The sequence below is a fragment of the Merops nubicus genome, unplaced genomic scaffold, assembly GCF_000691845.1.
Source record: "Merops nubicus isolate BGI_N331 unplaced genomic scaffold, ASM69184v1 scaffold20356, whole genome shotgun sequence".
Lineage (NCBI taxonomy): Eukaryota > Metazoa > Chordata > Aves > Coraciiformes > Meropidae > Merops > Merops nubicus.
In genome coordinates, this window is record NW_008617177.1 from 17,969 (window position 1) to 37,060 (window position 19,092).

Genomic DNA, 19,092 nt, shown 5'->3' on the forward strand with positions numbered 1-19,092 from the left:
GTGAAAGGAAAAACATAGAAATACACACAAGAAAAAAGTACTCACACTGTTTGGGTGTTGAATGGCAGCTTCGTGCTGCAGCCTAACCCGCTGCGGCATCATCACATCATCCTGGAATAAATGACACACTGTTACTGAATAGAAAAAGGGTCACAGTACAGTACTCAGACGCACATTAGAATATGCTGCTAAATTAACATCATTTTACTGGAGCGCAGTCAGAAATGCAAATGTACAACTATTAGGAGACTTTTTTACTTTCAGTAGAAGAATCCTGTTCAAGTCAGAAGTGATCAAAACTACTATGTGACAACCATGTTGTGATCTCAACATACATCTTATGGGCACCCAGACATTTTACATTTCTAAAGAAATTCACCCACTCTAACAATTGGAACACCACTACTGGCAGTATGTGTGGACTAGGAACTAGCCTCGATTAAAGGCATGAGATTTGAGAGATTCTAGCAATATGAGGAAACATGCTTTGTGGTCTAGCTGCACCTTGTTTCACTGGTAAGGAAAAGCCTTCGGTCTCTAATCTACCAATATGTCATATTTCATGAGCACAACTAGTATTTGTGAAGTGATAAGATTCTAAGGGAAAAAACAAGAAAAAAACCCTGCACTCATAAAATGTATCAGCATTGACACTGTCTTTAAAACACACCACCTAGATTTGCATTTGATGTTCATACTTCTTTTGCCTGTAGCAAAAAGGTCTACTTTGCTTACATACAAAACAGTTGCCTTGTAAAGAGTCAGTAACCTTACCCTCCTTCCTCAAATGGATCAGAGACACTCCTTTCAAAACTCTATTACTTCCTTCTCAAAATGATGTATTTTCTAGGCTAGTTTTACAGTCAATTAAACGGCCCAAATTAGTCTCCCAGAGTTTCTACCTACATTCTTTTCCATTTTGGTGCCATATTTCTTCCCTTTTAAAGGATCAGTTCAGTCTTTCTTAGATGCTGGTTAAAGCTACCACAGCCTATTTCTCAGGGTATTTCCAAATGATCAGACAAAACTTATCAGACAAACATAATTCAAAGGAGCCCTGAATTCCCGTTCTACTTCCATTCTTTCAACAGTTCCTCACATAAAAATCATTCTAAGGAGATTCCTATTGAGGCAAAAAAACCCGCAAGTATTGAATTTCCAACAACTTTAACATTAAAACTTTCAGTCAAATCAATGGCAACAAAAGATATATTAGTACTTAAATATCTAGAGCTTACAGAGTTTTGAATGACCTTGATATAAAGGTGACACTATGGTTTTATAAAAAAAAATTGAAGGACTGAAAAAAGTTTCAGAAGTAGCTCCAACTAATTAATACAGTTCAAGGTAAAGATAACAGAAATGAATAATAAACCTGACCTTTATTACGTGCCAGTTTATAAAGGTGGAGGGAATACATTGTCAAAAGCATTTTTCTGTATCTTGTATTTAGGATGAAGGTAGTGATAACCATGAGAGATGTTACTGATCTTCAAAGCCAACAGAGGAAAAAAAACCCTTCCAATTTCTCAACCTCTATACATCAGTTACTTCAGAACTATGATTTTATTCCACTTTATCAGTAAGGTGCCAGTATTCAGGTACTGTACCAAGAAAATGTTCCAACAAAACATTTACCCAGTATCTCCTCAGAATTGCCATAATCCTATTTCTTTATGCCAAATAGTGAGCAAACTTGGTTTTCATATAAGCAATAGGAGATAGATTTTAACTGAACTTTATTCACTCCTTTATGAATTACTTAGAATTCTTAGATATCTTTTATTTTTTAATTCCTCAAAACTGAGAATGCAAAAGAAGTACATCAAAAAGCAAGGAATTCCAATGCTTAGAACAAAGCTACTATTATCTCTTACAATATACAACATATGCTCTTGTGCTAAAAGATTCCACTGTTAATGATCCAGCACAACAGAGATAAATTTAACAGAACTCAGACATTCACAAAGATGACAAATAATCTACTTGATTTAAAATGTTGAACCAGCATGCAAAGCATACAAACCAAATTCAAATATCCTATTCAACAAACAGGTCAATGTTATGTTTGTATAAGCAGACAACTTGACAGGAAAGGTCTAGTTCCCCTGAACAAAACACTATGTCATTTTGATGCTATTGGCAAAACTAACAAGTCTACAGATTTGGGTCTTAGGCTATCACCAAGATCATCAGTATTCTGTAAAATCCAGCTAAAGAGAGGGCACTTAAACCACAAAACCTTCAAATGCCTTTTTTTTTTTTTTTAAGACATCTTTGTTCTCTAACACTGAAAACTCTATGAACTCTATGATCCTGAATGACCTTTTTTTTTTTTTAAAGAATTTTTTTTTAAACTGTTGTACAACTATGATGCACTGCTGTAGAGTTCTGTAATACTTTCCAGGTTTATGGAAAGAAAAAGAAAGAAAGAAAAAAAAATAACCAAACCACAACATAGTAGTTTAAGACATAACCCCAAATAAAATAATAAAGCAAGTAGGAGATGAAGAAGCACAGCACAAAGTACAAATCACATCCCAGACAAAACTGAGTGGCACCAGTCATTTAGCTTTTTAGACTCAGGCTGGGCAACTAGAAAAGAAAGCTGACTCCAAAACACAACTTCAACATGTTCCAGATTCAACTGATGACTGCTGATGACTGGGCAGCTAACCACAAAGTAGAAACCAGAATATATTTATATAGAAATATTGCTAAGTAATGTGGTTGTATTCTAGACCAGTGTTTAAAAACTAAATTAAATTCTAATGAGTAAAATCAAAAAGACTGTACAACAAAATAAGAGCACTTTAAAAGTGTTTCAACTTTTGACAGGCCATTGACAGGAGCAAGATGCCCAACCACACACTGTACTGGTAAGGGTTTACCAATTTAGGCAGCTATAGTATGTAGTATAATAATAATTTATATAATAATTTAGGCAGTATATAGTGTATATAGTATAACAACTAAGATGTTAAAAGATTTTATCTCCCTGTAAAAATTGTGACTGCATAATGTAATACCAAAACTGTTGTCTTTACGATGTTGAATTCAGCAGCTGTGTTGCCAGACTTTGGCTTCTGCAGTCAACAGGCTTTGGTCATCTTTTTGGTTTCAAACTGACAAGAAAACCTCAGTAATTAGACAAACACGTCCCAAATTATTTTTCACTCATGTCACGTCAGGAGACAAAAAAAAAAAAAAGTATGTAACTGAATGTAGCTGCTGTACCAAAAAGGGAAGTATACTTAGTTTGTTTCTGTCGCCTGGATGAAAGCAGGAAAGATAACAAGGCTAGTAGTGAATTACATTGACTATATAATTTTAAAACTCAGAATTTTAACTGAATTTCCACTGAAAGTCAATTTTCACTGTTAACATGGAAGTCTCTAATGATTGACTCCTAAGAGATATAAGGCAGACAGGATGAAGAGAGGCCTCCCCCATTGAAATAATAGATTTAAAATAAATGCTAGACAAATGCATGCCTTCACTAAGCATATACTTGCAATAGGATAGCTGAATAAAAAAAAGAATCTGCAAGTAAATCTATTTTCATGGGATCCCCCTCACTAGACTTAGCAGAAAAATTAAGAAAAATCTCAGGTAATAGCTGGGCTTACTGTCATCTAAATATGTACATACAGACACTGCAAACAAGGTGAAACAAACAGGTAAAGAGCAACAAATAAAGCAACATAAACAGAAACCTACTTTAGGCACTCAGCCCAGAATTCATAGGAATATTGTCATCTACAAATATGCTTCCTGCTTCCAGTGCCCATTCTGTGTAGGAAAACAATTTGCTCAAAGGTGAGACAATGAAAAGGACCTTATTTCACATGAAAAGCCAGCAGGGATTTCTAAGCAAGCCCAGATGTGTTTCTGCTGGTGGGGGGCTGTGATCTCCACCACCTTTCAGTCCCAGCAGCGCCCAGTCCACTCCTCCTGCAGAAAGCTGCCTCGATCCCATCAGGTTCCACATCACTGACAGATGCTGCCAAATCAGAAAAGCCAGCTACACAACTGTCACCTGGGTTGTTATCCTTCCAGCCAGAGGCACTATTCTTTGCAAAAACACAATTTATACTGAGCTAATTGTTCTAATTTACTCATAGGTTAGCTTTCCTTAGAAAACTAAACCAATAGGCTGAGCTTAAGAATATCACCCAAAGCTGCTGCTGTTGTTTCAGTATGTGTTTCTGAAACTAGTTTGGGTAAATTCAAATGGCAAACATTCACTGAACTCTTCAACCAGGCCATCTGGGCCACACTCAAAAATTCATGATTTCCCCTTAAAAGTACAGAGGGTTTGCACTTCAGAAAGTAAAACAAAATATACAACTCAGTGTACAACACACATCTACGTTTTAAAATGAAGGACAAGTTCACATAAACCAATGCACTAATTACAGCTCAGTATTGAAGTGCTTCTTTCTGCTCACGTTAGACTCAGCATCACACACTTTTCCAAATTCCTTTTTTTTCGGCTGCTCAAAAAAAAAAAAAAAAAAAAAAAGAGAGCTGACACACTTCATCCCCTCAATAATAGCACCTTCTTTCGATTGCAGCTATTACACATAAAATGCAACCTGTAGCAACACCAGGAAGAATGTTTGAGTCACTGAGAAAAAATATGGCATCTCCAAAATCTTTCAGTCCATCAGACGGTCATTCATTTATCCTGCACCTGCTCAGACTATAGTGAAAATCTTTCTTTAGTATTGTTTGGTTCAGCTCTTTGTAGCAGGGAAGTAAAAGGACTTGGATCTCCAAAAACTGGCATGTCAACAGCACTACCAAAGCAAATACACTGATCTGAGGCAATTTTCCAGAAGGCAAGTTTTTAAAGAAGCCCCACACTACCAGACACATTAGAATCTTGCACTCTAAAGGCCACACACAAGTCACCTGAGCAGAACATACCCTGATGATCTGTCAGTACCTGCAAGATCACAGGGGAAAAAACACTACTTTTCTGTTTCTACTTCTGAGTTAAACTGAGAAAGAAGGGGACAACAAAGAAAATGTTTCACAGTTTAAGAAGTTGACTTTATTAAGCTCTTTTCTTGAGCCTCGCAACAAAAAAAATCTACATATGAGGACATATGTGATATTCTTATGCACCTGAATGACTAGTGCCTTCCATCAATATGAAATTAATTACAACCTTTTAATAGAATCTTAATTCAGCATCTCTACTAATTGATCAGACAAATTTTGCTGCCAAAGCAGCTCCCACCTTGGTGTATTAGTTTAGCAAATGCAGATGTGTGCCTTTCCATATCTAGCTTTTCTGTAGCCACTGGAGATCACCCTGGATCCTGAGTGTCTGCAGGCAAGGGAAGCAATAACTCACCATAGCCAAGTCAATAGACTCAGGCAAGAGTAAAATCCTCCCTGTCAATTCCAAACACCCAAATTAACTAATGAACAGATGAAGGTATATGCAGTGAGAGGTTATTGCAAGCAAATTCGGAAGGTTTTCTTCTTCATCTGTGAAGCAGAAAAAGAACACTTCACATTCCAGAATTCCAGATAGAGGCATTTAATCTGTTTTTAATATATGTCTTTCTTTACAGAACAATAAAAGGAATTATGCCTTCAAGCACTCACAGTTCGATTTTTTGGTGTTCACTAGTGATTTGGAAACATGCATAACTCTTCTGGACAGAAGGGGCTTCTGGCAATGGACTTCATCACTCCATCCACTTACTGCTATTTAAGTAACAGGTTTTTTTATTTCAGTTTTAAATCAGTGGATCAAATTTGCAAGCAATAGTACGTTAAAAAAACTAACAGAAAGCAAATCCATGAACTCTGATCACTGGTTCATTTCCTAAGCTATACAGATATTCATTTGAAAGGGAAGAAGAATATTTCAAAAGTTTATTAGGGCCTGTAGAGTAACATATAATGGTTACTGAGAAAAAATCAATCTTTCCAAACCCAGCAAGTTATGGAGACTATAAAGACAAGCAGCTATGTTCCTAACTGAAAGCTCACTTGAAAGCTGGAGTCCCTAAAACATCTACCAAGTGTGGCTAGCAAAGGTCCAGCCACCTTCTTCCAAACCTTTATGAATACCCCCTCCACGGTGTGCTTTTGAACTCGAAACTCAAGAAAAGCATGCAATTTCACAGCAATTAAGAATTAACATTCCCAACTTGAATCATACAAGCAAATCTCCCAAATAGAAAGGCACAGGTCAGCAGGTGCCAACTCAAACATGGGAATGCTGGTTCCGGTGGTCCACCCTCACTTTTGGTGACTAAAACTGAACTGTTTCCCCTTATCATTTTCTACTATTAGGAAGCAGCAACACTGTGACAACATGGTTTAGAGACACATCTTTGATCTGGGTAAGAACCTCTGAAACAGCAACACATTGCCAACAGAGCCTTTCAAAAGACTGAAATGAGTGTGTTGAGGACTCAAGTGAATATGAATGGTTCAAAATACTGCAGGTCAAAAAAGGACATGTTTTCATATTTCTACTTTAACAGTCAGGAAGCCTCCAACAACATGTTGATTAAACCTGAAATAATGGGAAACTACACACAGGATGAAATGAAAGCATGGCCCTTTTTAAAGAAACACAGTTTTGTACAAGTGTAGGCATGTTTAAGTGAACGTCACTGAAAACAGCAGTTCAAAGAAGAAAAAGGAATTTTTAGTGTAAGAGTCCTGCTGTGCTGCAACTGGGTAAATGGTTGTAACAAAGATGGCAGCCACCCCAGAGAACCCTCAAACTGCAGTTCCAACACAATGCAACCAGTCAATCAAGTCATAACTGCAGACAATTTGAAGAAGAGTAAAGCTAACAATGAAATATATTTGTATAATTAGCTCATTCTACATTCTGACCAAGATTTTCTGAGGATATAACTGTTAAATATGAACCATTTGTTAAGTATATGCCATTTTTCTACTTGTTTTCCTGGTGGGAAAAATGCCTCAGTAGCTTAGAGGTGAAATCTGTAACAACCACCACAGCAAAAACACTCCATAGCAGCTATTAGTCAAACAGCTGCCACTTCATACTAGAACAGGCTGATCAAATTCTGACAGTTCTGAGCTCTGCAGACCTTTTTTTCCACATTTCTTCCCAATTTGTTGTCCTCAGAAATCTGTGTTGAGAGACATAACACAAGCAGCTTGACTCCAGCTGGAACGGCAAGCGAAGCAGTCTCCCTGGAGCCAGCACTTCCAAAGATGCTCCCAAATATGCTCATACATTCATTTCACCCCAAGAAGTGAAATGAATGTACAAGGAGCCACGATGTATTTCTGCACCTATATGAAATGTATACAAACCACAGCCCCAGCCCCACTGTGTCTCCACATCCACCTATAAAACCTCAGTTATAGCTGTGCTTCTGAAGGTCGATTCCCTGGCACTGCTGCAGCACATTCCAAAAGGCTGATATCAGCATTCCTTCCTAGAGAGCTTGATAGGGGATTGGTGACTGAAACGAAGAAGGTAGGTGGCGTGTAGAAGCAGAGCTGCTAAACAGCTGGCAACATCTGTGTTTCAGCTACCAGCACACAACAGTCACTAACTACAGCCAAAACACGGAGCAATTTTTACTCTCGTAGTGGTTTCTACGAGAAATTCATTTTATTTCCTCCAATCTGTTTTCAGCAAAAAATGGTAGTCACAGGGCGAGACAGCAGAAAATACATTTAAGTAATGCAAATCATTTAGTATTTCTTTTGTGTCAAGAAAAGGCTTCTGGTAGTTCAGAATGCCTTCTATTTGGAGGCATCTAGCTCAACAGCAAGAATAGAAAAGCATAGAACAGAAAATCTTGGTAGCTTCTTAAAAGCTATACACACTGTAAATCATAAAATTCTCAATTCACATAAAGAAGGTCTTAATTACCTTAAATACAAACTTATGCTAATGACCCCATTGCATAAATCCAAAATAATCACTTGTTACATTTCTTAATGGTTGTAATTTGTTTCCCTGATGTTTTCTTATCCTGCACAGCCAGTCAGCAAACAGAGACAACAGCAGAAAGATGCATATTGCATAAACACCATAAGTTATATAAATCAAAAATTCTGAATTCTATAAAGCAATTAATTTCACTTAAAGAGTTTAATTTTCTAGTTAACTGCTGTTGATTCACAAACAACTAGATCTGTCTGGATTGAAAAGAAAGACTAATCCCAAATTTACCTCAGTAAATTATTCTATGCACATTTGAGACAGAAGTAAAAAGCTCCATGGGACAAGAGAATAGTAGGTTCATTTCTTATTCATGCACAGGTGGACTCAGCTGACTTTAGTCAACACAAATATGCATGTAACTCATCCTACGTGCTCCCTAAATTGCTCCTTACCATGTGGTATCTGTCCATCCTTGGAATACCTGAACTGTGCAAATCATGAGATTTTTTTTTTTTTTTTTCATTTTAGAGATGTAAAGAGTCTCACTGACTCCCAGTATAGGAGAGGAATCATTCATATCAATTAAACAGCACTTAGGTTTGTGTCTACCTGAAGTAAAGGAAAAAGAACTGGATCCTGAGTTTATTCATCTCAACAAAACTGGCATCAGTCCAGTTACCTCACAGCATAAATTATGATGTCCCTATGCTCTTCCAAAATCTGGTGGGTCAAGTGATAAAAAAAAGAGAAGCAGATTTTTTCCTGATAGTTCCTCAAAATATTTTGTTTATGGAACAGACACTGATGCTCAGTGCTGGATATAAAATATGGGGTTTTTTACTATATGAGAAACCAACCTTTCAAAACACCATTAATTTGTACATGTGACTGTGGGTTCTCTGTATTCAATGGATGTACAAAATTTTGTTTCTGAAATACCCATATATCTCTATATGTATCAGACATTGCATTTCAAAGCGTCACTGTCCGGAAACTTATACACAAAGATTTACATGCAATACACTCTGAAACAAACAAAAACCCCAAACCGACAAACAAAGGGGAACTAGGATACATTCAAACAAATAAATTTTAAAAGGCACGCTGTGTTGCTAAATACAGCAAAAACTTCTTACAAGCAAGAATAAAGGCCAGGAAAGCCACCCGCAAAACTTAATTCCTTAAATGGTAAGACAAGACATTTCTGCTGCATTGCCTTGGGTCAGTAGAGATAGATCAGCACCTTGCAACAGTACACTGATTCATTCACAAAATTTTAACACACAAAGGGGAAAAAGTCCTTCTATCTCATTGATACAACAAATGGAATTTGCAAACAGAAGGCTTACCCACGTTAAAACCTGTGTGGGTATAAGGCTGTAGAGTTTACACCCCTGCTCTCATCACACTTTCTAATAAGCTCAGACAATTATAACATTAAGTTGAATTCTACCTGAAAACCTACACTTTCAGCAGCCACTTTCAACCCAGTACTACTCTGAACCATAGTTCAGTCCCAATTCAGTGGAAAGAATCAATCTTCAGGTGAAATTACATGAGATCAGTGAGCCTTAAAGGCCCTGCTCCTCTTGCCTGATCTTAGCCACACAGCACCATTCCTCAGGTCAGCTATGCACATTTGTGAAACCCTTCACTGCATATTCAGCTGCATGAAGTCAGATAGTTATCTGTGGGGTAGTGAGCTGAAAGGGTTCACAGACCGATCCAACAAAGGACAGGAGAAAGAATTCAAGATGGAAGGTGAGACCTCTCCTATTTTGGATAAAAAAAGCCAGTAGATTAGCTCTTAGTTTCTCATCAATATAATATTCTGAAGAATGTGGGAAAGAAAAATCCTGAAAACACCTAAACACTAAGCTTGCCCAACCCTGCTCACAATAGCTTGTGAAATCCAATAGGATCAAAGAATGATGTAAGGCTGTAGGTTTTCTACAGATTAGAACACAACTTTACAGCTATAAATAGTAACCAGCACATGTAGCACCCAGACACAGTTAAAGAGCTCATCCTTAAGGCAAACCAACAATTACATTAAAAACAAACAAATTCTATTGACAAAACTAAGTTAGACAAAATTAATTAACTTACTGAATCCAAAAAGCAGAGATAGGTTCCTGAGCTCTGAATTACTGCTTGATTTTTAGCAAATCCAACTGTTGAGAAAACAAAGACAAAATTATGTGGTAGTTTTTATATTTGTATTCTTTTTAAATCTTACTACAGTTAGGAACAGTTGAAAGGAAATACAAAAATCAGTACACAATTTTTTCATGTTGAAAAGGAGGTGGTTTGTAAATATTTGAATAGTATGTCTATTTTAGTCTTCTCTGAATGATCATCAGTTGTATGCATGAGAATTCTACCACCAAGTAGAAGCAGACTGCTTTTGCTAGCTCTCCTCAAAGACACATTATATAATATACACCTTGAGGAGCCCAGCTACCTAGGTTTCACATCCAGCATCCCAAATTATAAAAAGTCATAATGGTTTGTGTTAGAAGGGACCTTTCAAGGTCATCTAGTCCAATCCCTCTGCCACGAGCAGATGCTGAGAACCACTGGCCGTATATACATCTATCTCTTATATCATAACAAGTAGTAACAAATCATACAAAGGCAAAGAAAGGGCAACAGCATGTTGGCAATCTGTTCTTCCCACCATGGGGCCAGGTCCTCAGAAGGACTCAAAAAAACCCCTTCTGTACTATCATGCTTTGTATGCAAATACAAAAACTTCATGTGCTATTTCTGTAATGGCACATGTAAAGCAGAGGGGAGCCAAGGCAGAAGAACATGCATACAAGGAGCACAAACCTGGCTTATTTATACCACAACACGTTATAACATCTATGGAAGACCACACTAAAATATAAATTCAGTCAAATGACGTTGGCATCTACAGTCTTTTTGCTTCTGACCCCTTGACACTTGTAGAATCTTTTATGAAGCCATTTCAAGAAGCTGAACCAAAACAAAACTTTTTTGTCAGCTTAATTTCAAAAGCAGATTAACAGCACTGAAGGGTCAAATGGCAGAGACAGAAAAAAATGGGGGCAGCAGGAATACACAGCCAACAGTAAGGATGGGACTGTGGCAACCAGCAATAAGATGAACTCAGCTTACCACTGAAACACATCTGCAAAGACAGAGTGTTCACCTGGGATGAATTTTGTATGTAGACAAGGTCTACCCTGGAACAATCTGGTCTTTGAATTCTTCTCCCGGGCAGCATTATAAGAAAAGACCATGCTATATCCAGTGTTATTCTGAAAATGCTACATGAATCCCACTTGGTCATATGTGGAACATTTCAGCTTTGTTTAAAGTATTTACAGAACCAGGCCAGGGAATCCAGCAAAAGACTGCCCTGACATGCAAACCAAATGATGTGAAGATAAGCAATGCTGTGGGTTTTCTATTCTTTACTAGGAAAACTGGAAATGTAAACCCAGAAAATCTCACCATGAAGTGAAGCAGGATAACTATAAATAATATTATCCCTGAAGTTTCTGGTTTTGCATTTGAAAAAAAAAAAAGCATACTTCTGTAATTCTCTACTCTTTTTATGTGATACAGGTTTAAGTTTACTCAGGAAACAAATTTAACTGGGCTCAAAGGTTCACTTAAGTTTTAACACACATTGGCTATTTTGCTGAGTTCTCCAAGTACAGAAAAAGCCTTATGACTGCATTTCTCACTGCCTCAAAGGAACATGATGTCAACTACCAACAGAACGCTACTAATAAAATGCTTCTCTTCATCATGGATTTCTGAGACTTAACAGTGTATTTACATATTCCTTTTTATACAGATATGAATATCTAATCCCACATATACAGTCACTCTCTTTCTCCTTCCTATTGGCAGTAAAAAAGCCGCCGGCAAAGTCAGTAGCTGCCACAACAGCAGAGCTGAATCTTGGCATGAGCAGTTTTACTGGGAAAAAAACTGATGCAAGTTAGCAGGTCTGGACATGCCAAAGGAGCAAAACCCTAATACTGTGGAGGTCCCTATTAAAGCAAGAGGTAAAGGAAAAGGATAGAAGTAAGTCTGCCCCAAATCAATCAAATCACCACTCTCATACATCATCACCCGCTGTAAAGCAGCCTGTACTTACACCTCAATGCTGTCATTAACATACCCCAATATTTCAACAACCTTCAGTAGAAAATAACGAATAATTATTATAATAATTATCAAAATTATCAAAATAATGGGGATCGATAATGTAGGAAGAAGTGAAGGAGACTCAAAGGCAACTAAAAGATGCTAATCATATTACTCTATGAGCATCCTAAAATATTTCAGATCTCAAGTTCAAAGAAAACACTTTAAATAAAAACATGAAATATTAAATATTTATTATGAGAAAAAAATATTTATTTCTAAGATTAATACAGAAAGCAGCCTGAAGCTCTTCTTATACCAGCTATATTTCTAGAGGGGAGAGAAGAAAATGCACATATTTTTAAAATTATTAGTATAAGAGATATAACTCCCCATAGAAGAAACTAGATATTAAAAATCATTTCACCACAACAAATCCTGTGTTTGGCATGAGTAAAATATTTTCATTAATATTACTCTACTGAACAAAATCAAATGTTTGTGCCAGTTCTCTGAGTTTTGTAAGGCCTGCTTACTTGGTGAAAAGAGCCTGTTACCATGGTTACAGCCATAAAAACTTAAGCCTCGGTGAGATATTAACATTCCTCACTCTTGGAAAGAGAAAGGTTTCCTTTTTTAAGGCAAGTGATCCTTTCTTTTTTTTCTAGGTCCCACCCCCCTTTTCTTTTACATGTTAGAAAAGAATCAGAAATAAATCCTAATCTTGTGTAAATAGTTGAAGATGTGAAGCCTGACTAGTACATTGTTTCTGTACGAAAGCATCTTTATTTACAGGAAAGGCTCCTTACAGTTGTAACTAGTCCTGAACATAATAAATTGCTGAAAGCAAACAAATACTACGGATTTCAAGTAACCTGTGCCTAAAATGTAACAACCGTGAAGAAAAGATGTCCTCATTTTAATGGTGACCCGAGAGTGACTTCCACATGAATGGTGGTGTTTTTTCTGAAGAACTATGCATTTCATACTATTATTTAAAACAATGCTCACAGCTGCATCCCCCACCCACAATTTATTAAAGATTTGTTCAGGCTGCAGCTATCCGTACACTGAGAAAAGCATGTTAAAACAAAAAATAATCTGACATATCCCTAATGGCACAAGATACTTCCTGCAGTTCCCAACTCAAACCTAATTTTAGATTCAGTTTCCTAAAGAGCAAAGGTGAACTGACTTCAGAATTTTAACATCAGTTATTGTCAACAGATTGCACTTCTGTGTTCCTGCAAAGTGAGAACTAGTTTACACACAGTTAATACAAAACTATTAGGAACATGACATTATACATAGGAAATGTTTCATTAAAATGGAAAATACATAACAAGATGGCATTAACAAAACAACACTAACCAGCTTTCCCAAGTACCAAAATTAACAACCTCTGGTATTGTTTTTTTATTTTTTTCCTAAGAAATTACAATCTACTTAGATCATCAACTAGTAAGAGAAGTAAAATTTGAAAGGAGACTGGTCACCCAATTGTTGAGGGGAGAGAAAAAAGAAGATAGACAAATTTCCAGGAAAATAAGCAACTCTTGACATTGCTCAATTCCAGCTTTATCAGTTGCCCAAAAGAGAAAAATTCCCATTAAAAACCTTGCCTGTCTTTTGTCATCAGCAGCTCAATAATGCTAATATTACTAGTTGCACTGTCAAAACAACACCACTTCATGCTAGAGATATTAAAATACTAAAAATATTTATAGTAACAGTTATGCTGTGTTACCTCAGTATTGCTAGGTCTGACAACTGTTTAAAAAACAGCTTTAAAGAAGTCTATAGTCAAAAGAAATGGAAGTAAATAAAGCCAGGGGCCTATACCATGTTGCAGATGAACTCAGTGCACAAACTCCAATTTATTTGCCTGTTTCAACAAGGGGATGAAAATTAAACCTGCTGAAACAGAACTGGGCTTTTGGATAACAAGACCACTTTGAGGAGACTCTAATAGCCTGGGTCTCTCTCCAGCTACAAACAGGACATTTTGTTATAACACAGAAACTGACGGATTTTGTGTTACCATGTTTCCAAAGTGTGCCTTTTAAGTAAGATAGCTTGAAAGACACAGTTTTATATCAATTCCTATCTGTCTAGTCGTTGTCACAAAATCCAGAAGGACAGAAACATTAGCTATACAGCTCTCATGTAAAAATGTGAGCATCCTGTTCTGCTGGCTTTGTCCTGTTGGTCTCCTTCAGAACACAGACATGTCTTCTAACTTCCATGCCACTCAACACCAGCTTCTTCAAGAAACAATATACTTTTATTTCTATTTTACATTTTAGTATTTTAGCTTGTTTGCTAAGAAACCCTAAACATAAAACAATCAAAAAAAGCAAAAGAAAAGCTCTTAGAGAGATTTGTTTGTTATCTCCACCAGTGGGCAAGTATAATACTAATGTGTAAATCAACAGGGACTCACACCATACACCTGGCCAGCAGCTCAGTAAACATTGGTTTAGCCCTTTTTGTAAATGCTTAGGAGTGTACTGAGAGCTTTTAGCTCACATACAAACTTTTCTAAAACCTGTGTTTTGATCTGATTATCAAATGGATATCAAAAATATATTTTGTTCTATTTCAGGGTCTATTCTACAATACTGGAAGATATGCATTTGCTTTTTAAAACTTTATGTAACAAATCCTTGATTTCTTTTTTCTTAAAACCCATCTCCTAGAAACAGCTATCAGAAAGCCACAGTAAAATTGCAAGCATTAACAACATTGTGTATACTATAATTAAACAAAATTCTTTTGCAGAGTACAGTGCAAGTGTCAAGCCTCTTCTTTCCTGGACGTATAAACAAATCCTACAGAGCCAAAACCAACAGGGCCAAATTCTAAATTGGAATGAGTTTTTTTGAACAGAGAGCTCTAGAAAACAATGTGAGTTTTCTTCCCATTGCAAGGCAAGTGGCTACAAAGACACTTTTCAAACTAAGAAACACAAGGTGCTTGTGATGATAACCTAACCTTCAAAAAAGTTACTATGAAGCTACATACCACCTCGAGGATGTGAGGAATCATTGCTACCAATGATTACTGGAATACCAGCACCTTCCAACTTGTTCTTCCATTTTTCAATTATTTCAGCTGACCCATCCTAGAAAAGTGATGACATAGATACAGCTGTTTTAACTTGTACAGTGAACCAAACACAGTTCAAAACAAAAATTCCCATTGGTGACAGTACTGGAGAGAATTTTAAATAAGGTCTGAAACACACCTTACTGGCATCATTAAAAATTGACAGCTCCACGGTTTCTCTAAAATCTTGTTCCCAAACTGATTGCAAGCATTCATCTAACCAGCATTCACTATTGTGAACAGGTACAATGACAGACTGCAAAAGAAAAAAAAAAAATAGCACAAATGTATGTTACTAAGCACTATTTCTGTTTACTTACAGTATAAGCATTCATTAGAAAGGGGTTCCCATTATAGCCTCTATTGGTTTAGATACGTACTGGCAAAGCATGAAAACTTACCTGACACATTTTAAAATTGGTTAGAAATCAGAGACAAGGAATTTCTCAGTTCTGTTACTCACTACTGTTCTAATTACCCCCTTAAAGCAAACAACTCCCCCACTATCTTTCAGTATCTCAAAAAAAGAATACATTCAATACACAGATTTCCTAAGAAATTAGCACAGCAATACACTGACTATGTTCATAAAGGGAGAGTCCGAACCTGTACTTGTTAAGATCACTTATAGATGGGGAACTTAAGGCAAAGAGCTCAAGTAACTTGTAAAAAGTCTCAGGGGACATCTTAAGAAGTTCCTAGAAACAGAACATAAACTCCTTATCGTGTGGTGTAACCATAAACACACAGCTTAAAGAAACAAAGGATTAGTTCCTATTGTGAGCATGTGAGAATCTGAGGAAACAAAATACTAGAAGAATACTGAAATTGAATTATTCAGGATTTAGAGACATGTGAGTGCATGTACAATGTGTGAATACATGCAAACGCATACAATAGGAGGCAGGTTTTGTGGACGCTGAGAAGTGTGATTTTGGGGGTTTTACAGAGTATGATGTATGTACATGGAGGTATTGCAGAGTATGATGTATGGTACAATGATTAGCAAATAAGGAACTTAACATTTCACAGCAAAATAAAAAACCCCACACATGTCTAAACTGAATGAACGTCCTGAATTTTGGTAGGATGCTGTAACAGGCAGAAGGGGTATTTAAAAAGTAGGAGGATTCTAAGCAAAACAGGTCTTTAACTTGTGTTTTGGAGAGAAAAGTAAAATAAGGAGAAATAAAAATAAAAAGCATTACATTAACAAAGAATTACCATTATCACATACAGACAAAAAAGATTATTTCCAAAATGTCTCAGATTAGTACTTAGAGACTAAAAAAATAAACAAAAATTGGTGATTCTAAACCAATATATTCTGCTTACTCAGGACTTTAATATCCTTTATGTCTAGATAGCAATTAAAATACGGCCCTATATATTCATACTAACCAAACATATTCATTCAGAATGAAAAGGTTTCTGCAGTTCTTCCAATGACAATATAAACTAGCTACACTTTGCACATCCAGAAAAATATATGGTTTTCCAATTTTTTTTCTAATTTACTCAGTAAAAATATGACTATGTCACCACAGACCAGCTTGATACTGGCTTGAAAACCTCTAAAACTGGAACTTCTTTGCATTTTTTCATAATGAATTCCTGATTTAAGTCAGGAGAGCAATGCAAAATATCAAGATTATGTTTGGACCTCTTGGTTTAATTTGAATCAAAAACATGAAGAAAAAACCCCAGTACTTTAAATCAAACCATAAATACCTGATGGCACTAAGGTATTCTGAACTCACCATATACTCATAGTACATCAGCATGCTCCTAAACACATTACTGTGAGCAAGTTTACTTCCAAAGAACTACCACAACACTGTTGAGCTAGATGCCTGCCAAAATAAGATTCAGAGCTGAAGTGGTGTAAAACCTGAAACACTAACAAATCCATACAAATGTACACAGCAAGATGACTAAAATATCAGAGTACTGCTAACCTTGTATACTTAAGGTTTCTTAGGTTCTACCGTTCTTACTCAGTTTACTGTTTTTTTGTCTTTATTTTGTAAAGATAGATGAAAAAGTCAAATTAAAACCACCTGAACTTTCATTTCTCCCTAGTTCATTGGTAGCCTGGCTTAAAAGTTGCACTCAGCACTCGTCCCGAACTAAGCATTCACAAACTGGCCTTCATCACCATGTGACTATATCAGAATACTTCAAACTCCTTGGTTCATCTAAAAACCATGGAAAAACACGTAGCAGGGCACTGTTTCACTCACAGGTGCAGAGGCAAAGAAACCAGCTGACAGTAACCTCAAGAGACTGCATCTGTTTCTTCTGTCCGCAGACAAGATCAACTACAGCTACATTGCTACTGACAAATCATCACCTCTAGGGACAGAAGCACCAACCTTGCTAAGGCAATTTCTAAAACCAGGCACAAGGGACACCTGGAAACATTTTACCAATGTCTGAAATCCATTTGCTGCATTATGCCAACTACTACTTCCCAATCCCAGCACAGATTATTATTTTAGTTCCCTTTACAGCTGCATATATTCTTATATATATTATTATTCTATTAATTTATTTATTTAATAATTTATTCTATCATTGTACATGTTATTATTATTCCTACATAGTACAGATTCGTATATTTGAAGACTGCTACCATAATAGTGAACTACAGAAATAGGCACAAAGCTCTTTCAAAGTAATTTTGAGTCAACACAGGGATATAAATTGCAAACAACTAAGGTATTTTTGTCATTACCAGACCAACTGACTCAGAATTATCATGTCATTAGCCAAGACTGATTTACAGAAAAATCCAACATTTTCAAGGCCTACGAGCCAATTACAACAGTTCAAATACAGAACCATGAATCAGATCTGGATCTGAGCATTGTGACACTACCTGTTTTTCCCTCAACTTCCCACATTCTAAACCTGAAGCAAATTTATGTATTTTTAGCAATGTATTTTTGCCATCGCTAAGCTGAAGATCACTGTTTGTGGCCTCACTGCAAAATTAATTTTGATGCATGGCAAAAATGACAGAACGTGAAACGATTTAACAGGTAGCTCGATCCTCTTTCTTCTACAACTGTTTAAGCAAAAAACTCCCTTCCTCCCTCAGCTTGACCACTGAAAAACGATGTCAATCACATTATCAGATAGAACTGGAAAACAGTGAGGTTTTAGAAGTGTCAGAAACTGTGCAACTGAATGTTTTACATCCAAAAAATCTTGTTTCTGCCATTATCACACTCATTCTCTACTGACAATATGAATAGCAATTGCAAAGCGAAGACTTATTTTCAGTTTCCACAAATTTCAGTTGAAGTAGACTCCTAACTACCTCCACGGAGGAAATAACATTTAAAAATACTTTTAATCCTGTTGAAGATTTTGTATAAGTCAAAAAGCATTATTTTTAAAGGAAATTTTCATTTCATTCATCGGTTTGTTTCCTTTCATTCCAAACCATCGAGAAACTCAGGTCTATTGACAAGCAACATCCAAGTTGTGTCAAAGCTCCTATAGGGGATGAACAAACCCAGAGATTTCCAGGCCACAAACTTTGACCTGATTTTATCTCTGAGACTCTGTGAAGTTAACCATTTTTAATTGCTCATTGCTCTGTATAGTTTTTCTTTTCAGATGTTTGCCTCACTAAATGTAAACTGTTACCAAAACCTATCAGCGGTATGTGTATACATTTGTAAAAGAAAAACTAATCTAAAGAAAACCAGCATTACTACGGGGAACAGCAAAAGAATGAAGCATTGTAAGAAAAATTTAAAGGTGTTTTCTCGAACTCCATGTAAATAGCCGGGCCTGTCATTCGCTACGGGCAGTCAGCACACCAAAAATATCCCCTCGGGGGAACCCCTGCTACAGCCCCCGGCCGAGAGTCGCGGCACTGGGGTAACGGCCGCGGCCGGAGCCCGGCTCAGGCCCTTCTGCCGCCCTCCCGGGCCCCC

General features: G+C 36.7%; 1 protein-coding gene across 1 annotated transcript in view; it reads right to left on the reverse strand.

Moving 5' to 3' along the window:
- The window catches only part of LOC103775606 (UDP-GlcNAc:betaGal beta-1,3-N-acetylglucosaminyltransferase-like protein 1), a gene marked incomplete at its 3' end in the record, with an annotated part of 34,256 nt that extends 17,330 nt beyond the window's left edge, over positions 1 to 16,926 (reverse strand). Inside the window, exons 1-5 of the mRNA XM_008943068.1 lie at positions 16,903 to 16,926; positions 15,282 to 15,398; positions 15,059 to 15,158; positions 10,016 to 10,080; positions 46 to 111 (exon numbers count right to left, since the gene is read on the reverse strand). Coding sequence (XP_008941316.1) covers positions 46 to 111; positions 10,016 to 10,080; positions 15,059 to 15,158; positions 15,282 to 15,398; positions 16,903 to 16,926 — 372 coding nt within the window. The remainder of the gene's footprint in view (positions 1 to 45; positions 112 to 10,015; positions 10,081 to 15,058; positions 15,159 to 15,281; positions 15,399 to 16,902) is intronic.
- Between the last annotated feature and the right edge of the window lie 2,166 nt (positions 16,927 to 19,092).